The following is a 12,500-nucleotide window of genomic DNA, read 5'->3' as shown; positions in this document are numbered from 1 at the left end:
ATCAAACGCATAAAATTGCAATATCTGGGACATGTTATGAGAGATCAGCACCGTTACTCCCTGCTGCAGTCTATATTGCAAGGTAAAGTCAAAGGTAAGCGGGGACCCGGTAGAAGAAGAATATCATGGCTGCGGAATTTAAGAACATGGTTTAAGAAAACCTCAACGGAGCTGTTTCGAGCCGCAGCGAGCAAGGTCATGATTGCCAATATGATTTCCAACATCCGAAACGGATAGGAACCAGAAGAAGAAGAAGAATGTTTTAATTAACACAACGATGCTTAGACGTAAAGCCATACATATTTTATATGTTTCTACACTACAAGCCATTGATGCAATTACCTAAAAATAAAAACATTGATACAACAGACATCCGAATAATAAACAACCTATGATATGTACTAGAAGCTGCAGTGGGAATAAATAGCTCTGCATCAGATAAACTAAAACTCAAAAGAGGTGTTCGGCAGGACTGTATGTTGTCTTCAACCTCGTTCAACGTCCACTCGGAAAATGTAATTAAAAAAGTTCTTGATACGCTGACTTGATACGGAATACAAAGAAAAGCAAATTTAGGGTAATACAAAGAAACGTCAATAATATCAATTAATATGTAATACATGAACGAATTGATCGAGTGCAAAATTACAATTACCTAGGAGCAAGCATTATCGAGTCAAATGAACACACCATAGAAATAAGAATAGAGAGAGCTTAACATTGAAAGTGCGTATGGTTAAATGTTATGTCTTCTCAGTTTTGTTGTACGATTTAGAGGCATGGACGCTAAATAAGCATTGCATGCGTGAGCTGGAGGCATTTGAGATAGGATGTTGAAAACTCCTGGAACAACAAAATAACTAACCAATTATTACTGGACAGGATAACAAAAAGAAGTCGTATTGACTATTAAAACGACAACACTACAATACCTGGGACATGAATATCAACTGTAACAACTGATTATGAAGGGATGCATTCAGCAAGGGAAGGAGATGAATGTCTTGGTTGAGAAACTCTCTCAGGGAATGAAATTTTTAAAAAGAATTTTTTCTTCCATATTTTTGATTAATTCGCTTCACATTATCTTTCGTCTTCTTCGTTATTATTTTTCTATTCTCTAGTTGTAAATATCTACTTACTAATAAATAAGAAAATTTTGTAGTAAAAAAAGTTTTTCGTTTTATTGCCTGGTTTTTTTATGAAAGCAATTTTTAATCTGACTCCGTCTTCTTCGGTTTTATGTTTCTTTTCTTCAGTTCAAAACGTCTGTTTTCCTCCTATCTTTTTTACCTTTTCTAATCATCTGGTCTTTAGTCTTTCCGTTTCTTGCTTTGTAAAGCCATATCGCTAATTTTTTCTACTGCAATTGGTTAATTATGCCACAGTTATCTCGTTCCTGGCGCATTCGTAAAATTTAACTTTTTGTACTAACTGTAGACTACTTAGTTTGTTCTTTTTCTCCAACCTTCTACATCCTTTTTCATTCTCAAAATCATCATTCTTCTCATCATTCTCTTTGCCTCTATCCCTATGCGGAGTCGGCTTTCCTAATTTCGTTTTCTTTGGCTTTCCCCTCCCACTCGTCAGAGGAACCCGCAGACCAGCAATTCTTCGTATGGGATGATTAACGTCCCGACGTTGAACATGACCAAGCCATCTTAACCTATACCCATTTTGGCATCAATTAGTGCCACTCCTAGACTTCCTCTTCATTCTAAATTTTTTTTTCATTCTTAAAATATTTCTTAAAATTTTATTCTCCTATATCTTCAGTTGCTTTTGTTCAGTTTTATAGAACAAGAACATCAAGTCGTGCGCAGTATTCCAGTTTTTATGGCCATTTCTAGGGAATTTTTCATAAATAAATATTAATTACTAGCAAAAACTCTAAAAATATATTAACATACATTTTAAATTTAACATGCATTTTAAACAGCAAACAAAAGTAAACAAAATGAAATATAGTACACCTCTTGGTCCATTAAAATCAATAACACAGTTTCATCCATTTTAAAACTTTCCGACAATTTTCTGCCAATCCTTAATTTGAACTAAAGCATCAGCAGCCGCTTTTCCCATAATTCCTTCTGGAGAACTTTCTGGTTCATATTGAAGTATGATATGGGCTTCCGTAAGGTATTTGAAGACTTCCTTCAAACGTTTCTTCAGTTGGGCTTTAGACAACGATTTATTTGCTAGGTCTCTTGTTAGAAGCATCATCAGAGGTGCATGAATCTCGAATAATGTTACACCTGTAATATATTTTCATAATTAATAAATTAAAAATAAACTAAAAGCACAAAAATGCAGCAAACGAATAGTATATCTAAAACATAAAAAGTACATCTGAAAACATGGGAGATATACTTAAAAGATTTTTCTGATTCGGACTTAACAGAGGGCATAGCAAACTACAATTCACCAAACATGGCTAATAATAAAGAAGAAGAAGAAAAAGTATAAAGCTAATCCAGAAAATTTAATAATAAAGACACAATACATAGCTTGGGGAATTAATATATGGCTTCCTGAACTAGCTTAATTATTATCATATTTAATAAAATATTAGAAAAAATGGCATGCAAATATAACAATACTAATCTTAAAAATTAAAAATAAAACACCAGACTAGAACATTACAGTAGAATATCATACCAAAAAGGTTCTGGAACTGTTATATTATGTTTATATGAGATTAAGCCACAATTCTTTGTAATGAAAATTACATTATTAACTACCTACATTGAAATTGAAAAGACTAGGTCAACCTGTCAAATACAAGTGAAAAACCTTAAATATATTATGTTAAAACAATTACATACCTCTAATTCTAGTGTACCCAGGCTCTATAATATCCAAAACTTCCAGTACTTCTCTACATAATTCCACCTTACGTACAAGTATACTTTCGCTCAGCTCGTTTATCAGATAGCCTTTAATTCTTCCATAAGTTTGGCTTAGAGTTATTTTAATTCCAAGACATATATAGTGTGTGGGATGTAAAACGTTTCTATATTTATTTAAAAATAGCTCCATAGATTCTATATCATTGCCGTCTATTTGGTCGACCTCTTGAGATATTCTAAAAGAAATAAAGTATTTTAGTGATCGTTTTATTAAAATTTAGCAAATGGAGATAATGAAGGGTGCATTATATTCTTCTTCTTCTACGGCACTACAGCCCAAGATGAGCCTTGGCCTCCTTTATTTTTTGCCTCCACCCTTGTCTGTCTGTGGCTGCTCTTCTCCATACACGGACTCCTAAAAGTGCTTGTGCGTCGCTGCTTACTGTGTCTTCCCAGCGCTTTCTTGGCTTTCCAACTGGTCTCTTTCCCTGCATTCTGGCGTTCAGTGCTCGTTTTGGTAGCCTATCCTCTCCCATTCGTATCACATGTCCGGCCCATTGCAATCTTTGTATTCTAATGAAGTCTGACAGGGGTGTTTCCTTATACATTATATGCATGGTGCATTATATTCGGAGTCTATATAATCCAGCATCTCGTATATATATATATATATATATATATATAAATATAAATATATATATATATATATATATATGTATATATATATATATATATATATATATATATATATATATATATATATATATATATATATATATATATATAGTCTATAGTGTCCCTTGTCCGAACTGTGAATTGTCTTATATTGGGCAAACTGGTCGTTCCTTGAAAGGCCGATAGAACCTGACAGATACCCAAGAATATTATTTTAAATAATATACGGTCGATGCCAAAACAAAAATTTTATATATATATATATATATATATATATATATATATATATATAAACATATATATATATATATATATATATATATATATATATATATACATATATATATATACATATATATATATATATATATATATATATATATATATATATATATATATATATATATATATATATACATATTCATTAATTCGATGTTATATTTAAAAATGTTATAAAATCTGTTTTAAATACCCGTTTTAGCATGGATTGTTGAATTTTGCAAACAAAATATGTATAATAATATTACCTGTTTAATAAGAGTTTAAGGGATTTAGCGTTAATGATATAACCAGGACAGCGTTTAGAAGAATTTGTGCAACTCCAGGAAGAGTCACAATTTAAGGGATTATCACAGAGAACCAGTCCAGATTTACATTTTGGACACTGTAGGGCACTGCTATAACAGCCAAGTTCTGTAGGGTCTGAACACCGTTTGCAGTAGCATTCGAAGAATTTGTTGTCTAATAGGTGCTCACGTCTTTTAAGAGTATTCTGGAATATAAATAAATAAATATTTAAAAAATTATTATATTCAAGAAAATTATAATTACTATGAAAACTTAATTTTATTGATATGTTTACTTAAATCTTTTTACCAACATTTTAATTTTATATCTTTACTAGGAATGTATAAATTAAATAACATGAAAATTTTATTAATAAAAGTGAATAGGTATCATTATTATTAACAGCTATTCCATCCATCATCGAATGTAAGCGTGCCTTAGGTATGTTCATTCATTTCTGTTTGTCGTTTTTTTGCGTCCATTCGTGACCAGCTGTGTGCTTGATGTCATCAGTCCACTGATTTGTGGTATTACTGGTCTGCCCCTACTTAATTTACTTGCTCTTGATAGCCATTTAAAAATTCGCTATGTCCAACGACTGTCTTCCATTCTTCCCATGTGTCCTGCCTAGTTCCATTTTAACATTTATATATAATTTTGTATAAAGATATAGCTGAAAGGAATTTGAAAAAGAATTGAATGACAGTTTCGGGAGAATCAACAATTTTGAACAAAATACGACGTATAAAGAGAACAAATAGATTAAAGGAATTAGAAATAAAAGAACTGAATTATAGTCAAACATAAAGTATATTGAATATATGGTGTAAAAAATTGAGAATAAGATGAGAAGATATTACATCAACAAACAGAAGAAGAGAATGATAATGAAATGGACGAAACAATCAACAAGTATATCGAAGAAGAAATAGTAAAGCGAGGAAAAGCAAAGGTGCAGAAGTAGACAACATATATTTGGAGATAATAAAGAAGGTGAAAAATTTATATTAGAAATTATGAAGGAAGTATGAACAAATAATAGTACACCAACACACTAGGAAAGGAGTATATTAGTACCAAGATGTAACAGAGGGAAGTGGAATGTGGAAATTAGAAGTTAGTTATTTTGGCGTGACTTATGCGAAGAAATGCCAACGTGTCTAAATAAGGTAAGGATTCTGAAATCTTTGCACTCTTTATAATTCGATTGATTTGATTTTAGATAGTCGTTTGGTTATCTATTTGACCCGAATTATATATGTAATTAAGCAGCTATAAAGCGGAATAGCCAAGACGAATTGGAAAGACAAAGATCATTTTAAAAGTACATAATACAAGATATTCGCAAAACTCACAAGTACAAATTAGCGCATCCAATTGCCGAACAAATTCCAAAAACCAGAACGTTGAAACCCAATACAGTGGTTCATAACTTTTCTGATACCCATATTTCGACCATTGCAACTCAAGTTTTACCAAAAGTTTTCATCTGTTACCCCAAGTCACATTCCACTTGAGACAAGCATATGTCAAACTGAAGAAGCCATTACCAGTTTATCTTTAGAAGATGTTGAAATAACTAGCCAAGACATCGCTAGAGTTCTTAGAAACTCAAAGCCTCCTACTCCAAACATTAGCCAATCCGAGAAAAAAGCCCTGAAAGAAATTAAGTCAAATCCAAATCTAATCATTCTTCCCACCGATAAATGTAATGTCAGCGTCATCCTAAACACTTCTTCTTACATTAATAAACTTTCAAATCTCATCAATACTCCAGACTATAGACCAATTCCTAATAATCCAACAACCTATCTGGAGAAAACAACAAAAGCCATTATCAATAAAACCCCTCTTCCTGATGACATAAACAATCTCTAATTCCTCGTGAAAAGGCTTCCAGAACACCTCGAATATATGGCCTATCAAAAATTCACAAACCCGATATTCCTCTACGTCCCATTGTTATTGCATACAACTGCCCTACACAACCATTGGCCAAGTACTTGGCCAAAACTCTACAACCTCTCCCCGAAAATTCTTCATCTTTCGTCAAAAACTCTTTTTATTTCATCGAAATTCTTAAACAATACCCTATCTCACCGTCAGAGATTCTAGTAAGTTTCGATATCGTTTTACTCTTTACAAACATTCCTGTAGACGAAACTTCAAACATTCTGAAAATTAAATACAGTATCCAGTAAGATCACTTATCTCTCATTAAACATTATATGTCCAACACTTACTTCATCTTCCAAAATGAATTCTACAGACAAATAAATGGTACCTTAATGGGCTCCCCACTATCTCCAGTAATCGTCAATATCTTTATGGAAGACTTCGAGACCCAAGCACTATCCACATCAATGCTCAAACCCACATGTTGACTACGATATGTTGACGATACATTGGTCATTTGGCCCCATGGCAGCGATGCTTTGGTGTCTTTTTAAACTCATCTGAATGGTATATATTCTAGTATACACTTCACAATGTAGGTGGAAACTGATTCATCCCTTCAGTTTCTCGACGTTATCCTGAAGAAAAACCAATCGCAAGGTTTTCACCACTCTGTTTATCGAAAACCCACCCATACCAATCGTTACTTGCATGCCAACTCTCATCATCCACCTTCACAAATTAATTCAGTCATTAATACCCTTGTCTCCAGATCAATACGCCTTTAAGATGATGAAAGTAGACCCGCTGACCTCTCTAGTTTAAAACAAGCCCTCGTCCAAAATGGTTACCGCGAAAATCACATTGATAGGAGCATCCACAGAAGTCAATCACCCACTCAACCTCAACCCAAAGACTCAGACCCTTATCATAATCAAAGACAACATTCCAAATTATACAACACGGAGTTTATGAAATTCCTTGTGCAGACTGGTCCCAATCCTATATAGGCCAAACAAATGGGAATTCAAAATAGGATTTATGAACATTCCATTATTTCTGTTTGCAATTCCGATTCAATTTCAGTCTAGGTTAACAGCATCTTCATACAGGTCACAAAATTGATTTTGAAAACTCCAGAACTATAGCCTCCATCCGCTTCTATAAACCAAAAATTATCCGGGAAGCCATAGAAATTGAAAGAATGTCAAATTGTCTCAATAAAAGTGATGACGGCATACGGTTACCTTCAAGGTATAGACCTCTCAAAAAGAAAATATCGTCCGCTCCACCCGCCAATCAAAATCCTACTGTCAGAAATTCCCGCGCCAATCCCGTGCTAACCCCCACGCGAACCTCCATCCAAACCACGTTACCATCGATAGTATAAATGAACCGTGCTCTGTTTCCAGTAGTAGTAATTCATTGGTTAGTGATCAGTGTCTCAGGCTCGGGAGACTGAAACCTTGGAAGCCCTGAAGAAGACATCAAAGAGGATGTCGAAAGCTCGGAGCAATGATAATCGACGCGGTTCAACACGGAAGACTGTTGACTATAACGTTAATTCTTATAATAGTACATATATATATATATATATATATATATATATATATATATATATATATATATATATATATATATAGCAACTGAAGCAATCTTCAGTTTTTAACTCTGGCGGTCATTGGAGAGATTTTCTTCTAGTGGGCGGAGTCCATTTTTCTATTCTCAGTATTCTCTGCAGGTGTCCATGCCAGTTCAGTCTTTTGGCTTATTGATTGTTGATGTATTTAATACATTGTTGATTTATATAACACCCTTGTAGTTGATAACAAGCTGCATTCTCTTGGGCATGGATTGAGCAAGGTTCAAGAAATATTCTCATTCCATGATTACACAAAACCTCTACTCTTACAGCTGATTTATGGTGCTCAGTCGACTCACATGAATGTTATTTTTCATAATATTCCAAGTGTTCTCGATGGGTTTAAGGTGTGGCGAGTCCACTCCAATACGTTTATATTGTGATGATTCAAAAACTTTGTAAGTGTCTTGACCATTATACTTTCAGGATGTTTAATGGTTATAAGTGGGAACTTTGGATCATCACTGAATATGACCTTTTTCCACTGTTTAGCTGTCTGAACAGTGGAATCTACCCAATTTTTTTTTCTTCATTGCTTTGTAAGCACTCTTCTTTTCAGCACGTCGACTTGACAATGCTAGATATTTCTGAAGGTGGTCACTCCTTTTTGTTAAAACGTTGTTTAGGGGACGAGGATATTTATTTTTTAGTTCCAAGGCAGTTATAGAAGAGTTTAACATTACTGCACGCCTGATGTTGGTGTAAGTTATGGATGATATTTTTTCAGAAGCCCCAGAACCAAATTTTCTGTCCGGAACAGTCACTGAAGGCAACGACGCGGCTGACCGTTTCAATCCATAAATTGAGTTTCTTGAAACACCAATCTCATGTGCTACGGTAATGACAGAGTCCCCTTTCCCAAGTAATGTTAAAGCACGAACTTTCTCTTCATTTGTGAATTTCGTTCGACCCACATTTTTTACCTCAATTTAGAATTTAATCTCTCAAACTTTACTCAGTAAGTGAAAGGAAGTTTAACCTTAACTACTCGCACACAGTCAATTGTATGTACAGTATAAACGCGCAGAACAAACTAAAAGAAGAAAGAACTAAGTAAACGACAGACAGCTGCTATCGCGAGTACGTTATGCCCACTTGCGTCTCGGGGCAGCCAGTGCGTAGTCACGACTACAAGCGTTTATAGCCGATGCTAACCGGAGTTTTGAATACGCGTTCGATGTTTTAAATATCGACGTCTCGAACGAAAACTAACATTTATATTGAGCAGTTTAGAATTGAACTATTTTGGACAAGCTGAAAATTCAATGATGTTTAGAATTTTTGGCAAGTAAAACAAGATTCACTATGTTCGTTTTAGTGTTTATTTTTAAAATGTCTCGTTAACTTATATTTTAAAGAAAAAGAAACATTGCAAACTTTGCAACAACGTATTTAAATTTTGAAAATGTAAATACAACCGAATATTATATAATGTAATACTTATAATATATTATATGATAAAAGCAAGTTCATTTCAGAACTAACCAGTCTTAAAAACATACGAGCAGTCTGGAAAATCAATCTTTACTGATAACTGGTGGTGAACTAATCTTTACTGATTATAAATAAACACATTTTTTCATCACCATGAGCTATAAACGCTTGTAGTCGTGGCTCCGCACTGGCTGTCTCGAGTCCCGAGATGCAAGTAGTGTTATGCCCTTTCCTAAATTCTAAAAAAGCGCAGACAGAACGCATGCAAGTTTTCTTCGAATTTAGTGATATATTTGGCAACGTAGAGATTTTTTTGCCGGCACTGTACTCACCCACTAATATCTTAAGAATAGTAAAACTACAAAAACATGTAGGTATATATCAGAATTATAATTGAAAACTTACCTGTAACGTATAAGCATAACTTAAGGTAACTGGATGGCCATTTTCAATTTTCGTAGAAGCCCTAACTGTTAATCTATAATTAGCCTCTTCGTCGCAATGATTAGTGTTAGGTACGCAGTCGTGAGACATAAGGAATGCTGTAGGATATAGTCCTCGGATACTTCTACCTTGATGGCCAATTTCAAAGCTGTTTACCTAAGAAAAATACACATAAAAATATTCACATAAAAATAGTCGCAAGAAGTAAAGATAAGCTCTATTAAATGTATTAAAATGGTTTATGTACAAAAAATACGAAATTTGGCATGTTAGACAGCTCTTCCATATGATAAAAATGGTGAAACTTTCGCTATTACAATCGTTAACGTTGGATAGTTCTGATATGATACATAAGAAATAATTGGAATTTTAAATATAGGAATTTTGTCTGTTTTGATTACGTAAAGCGCCAATCTTTTGTTTAAATTCAAATATGGTTGTGTAAATTAATCTATACATTTCTCCTTCCTGTAACCCTACGATTTCTATAGCACCAATCGGAGAATTGATCTCGCCATCGAGAGCGTGGGCATCGATAAGATGGAACAGACGCAACTCGAAAGTGGAACAATGCACACATAATAAATTCGTTTTGTTCCCGGTTTCGTAAAATAGTGTAAATAAATAATTAGCATTGAAGCTACCGGTAAGTTTACACCTAGTTTTACTTTAACCTATGCATTGTTTTGATTGTTTATTGCAACCATTTAAAATTTGATTATTGTTTGCACCTATGAGTTAAAGTTCATTTATCTTACCAGAGCTATTAAAGGAAATATAGTTGATATTAATTTAATTATTATTAATTATCTTGTAATAGATCATTGTTTGTTTAATTCATCACAACACTTCAAAAATAATTATTTTTACTTTTCTTTTTGTTATTTATAGCATTACTATTTATTAACTAATTACTATTTATTAACTTACTGTTAAAAAAACCTAAAGTTTCTTAGATATTTCTACAACATAGCCTGGGTTTAGAGAAAGTCCAAAAGGCAAATAAATGAAAATTATACAGATTATAGCATTATAGAGTGAAACTTTTGGAAAAAGCAAAAAAAATTGTAAGATCACCTGTTAAAATGAATAAGGAGGAAAAATTTGATAAACTGCTAGAGGTAATGAAAAGCACGGGAAGCCAAGTAAGGGATATAAAACCGGAAATGAAAGAAATAAGAAGAAAACAAAAAAAATTCGAGAGGAAGTCACACTTATTATAGAGGAAAACATTAATCCAAGAAATAATTATGAGAGGATAGTTAAAGAAAATATAGTGATGCGCAAAAAAATAAGATACAAAGACAGCTTGAATATTTTAAAAAAGATAAAAAGAAAATAATGTAGTTTTATCCAGCCTAAAAATGACATGGACAACGATGACACAAATACTTTAAAAGGAGTAATGTTAAATTTCATATACCAACATTTGATAATAAAAAGATAAATATCAGAGGTGCAAAAAAATACGGAAAAATTGGCTTTTTCAAACTGATTGAAATAAAAGAAAAAGGTAAAACAAGATAAGTATAAACTAAAAGAATTAAAAATTGAGAAAATATATATAAACCGGAATATAAGTAAAAGAGATAGAAATATGAACAAGGAAATAAGGCAAAAGGTATATGAAGAAAAAGTAAATGGAAACGAGGTCAAAATTGGTTTCTACATTATAACGATTAATAGATAAATATAGAAATTTAATAAAGATAGGCAAAAATTAGAAAAGGAAGAAAAGTAATATACACTGAAAGGATGTTAGGAAAAGGAGACAACCACGCTACGAAAAAGAAAATAAACACTACAAACATCCAAGTTCAAATTGATTGAAGATAATAAGATAATAGCAATTTATCCGATAACAGACATATTATTTATGTTAAGAATAAAAGCGAAGAAAAGAAATAACAATAATAAATATGCAAAAATAAACTTTAACGGACATGGAATAATAAGGTTTGTAATAGAAAGAAATCTAGTAATAAGAAACACTCAATTACGATGAAAGAGTTTCTATAATGAATTGTGGAAGTCTTCAGATGCAAAAAAACTGAACCAAATCGACCACGTAATAATAAATTTCATAACATTATAAACTCTAAACTATCTGGTAAGAGTGATATAGAGGAGATTTGGACTGAAAAATAAGATAATAACTAAATAAAGCATAACAAAATTTTATTCACTTTCTTAAAAGAATGAGGATATAAAAAATAAATATAGAAAAAGTAGAAATTGGGCAGATCGTAAACGCGCTACAATCAGAAACTGACAAAATATGGGAACACGCAAAAACAGTAATATAAAAGCAAGCGTAGAAGTTGTTGGCACGACACAGAAGAAAGAAAAAATAAAGGATTGGTATGATGGAGAATGCATGTGAAAAAAATAGCAGAGTTAATAAGAGAAGCCAGACAAAATATGCTAAAAAACATATATGAAAGTAATAAAATAGCCTGTAAAGATGCAAAAAGGAAAATGAAAAAACTATGTCTAAAAAATAAAAAAAAAACTAAAGAAATAAGGTAATTTTACGAGGAAGATAGGAAAGGACAAATAAAAGATAACATAATCAGAGTATATATATTCTAAAAGTTAATAAGGGATGCTAATAAGTACGATAGCAGAAGAAGAAATGTGGAATATCTACTTCCACAGTTACTGAATAATGCTGGAGAAGAAGAACAGACATTATAAGGAATATGTCACAGGAGATAGAAGGAAATAAACTGACTGACTGACTAAAAAATGACTTTGAAGTAAAACAGAGGCTCAGATAAGGTGACCCGATGTCAACCAGGTGGTTTAACTTGAACACCGATGTACAGCATTTGCAGATGATATTATAATATTAGTAAATATTAGTAAAAACGAGAAACCAAATAAAAATTAAAATTTACGTAAGGAAAAGGTATATGTTTTAGTTTAGACAGAGCTGACGAACTCTGTAGGATTAGAGACTTTTGAGAGCGTTTTGCCTCAACTTGTGAGAA

General features: G+C 32.6%; 1 protein-coding gene across 1 annotated transcript in view; it reads right to left on the bottom strand.

Annotated features, from left to right (window-relative positions):
• Positions 1–1,875: 1,875 nt before the first annotated feature.
• LOC140439220 (SET domain-containing protein SmydA-8-like) overlaps positions 1,876–12,500 on the bottom strand; it is a 58,093-nt gene continuing 47,468 nt past the window's right edge. Inside the window, exons 5-8 of the mRNA XM_072528997.1 lie at positions 9,469–9,663; positions 4,052–4,296; positions 2,826–3,085; positions 1,876–2,255 (exon numbers count right to left, since the gene is read on the bottom strand). Of these exons, the coding sequence (XP_072385098.1) occupies positions 2,014–2,255; positions 2,826–3,085; positions 4,052–4,296; positions 9,469–9,663 (942 nt within the window). The 3' untranslated portion in view covers positions 1,876–2,013. The remainder of the gene's footprint in view (positions 2,256–2,825; positions 3,086–4,051; positions 4,297–9,468; positions 9,664–12,500) is intronic.

The sequence above is a fragment of the Diabrotica undecimpunctata genome, chromosome 1 (assembly GCF_040954645.1).
Source record: "Diabrotica undecimpunctata isolate CICGRU chromosome 1, icDiaUnde3, whole genome shotgun sequence".
In the NCBI taxonomy this organism is placed as follows: Eukaryota; Metazoa; Arthropoda; class Insecta; order Coleoptera; family Chrysomelidae; genus Diabrotica; species Diabrotica undecimpunctata.
This window is presented reverse-complemented; position numbering and strand designations above follow the sequence as displayed.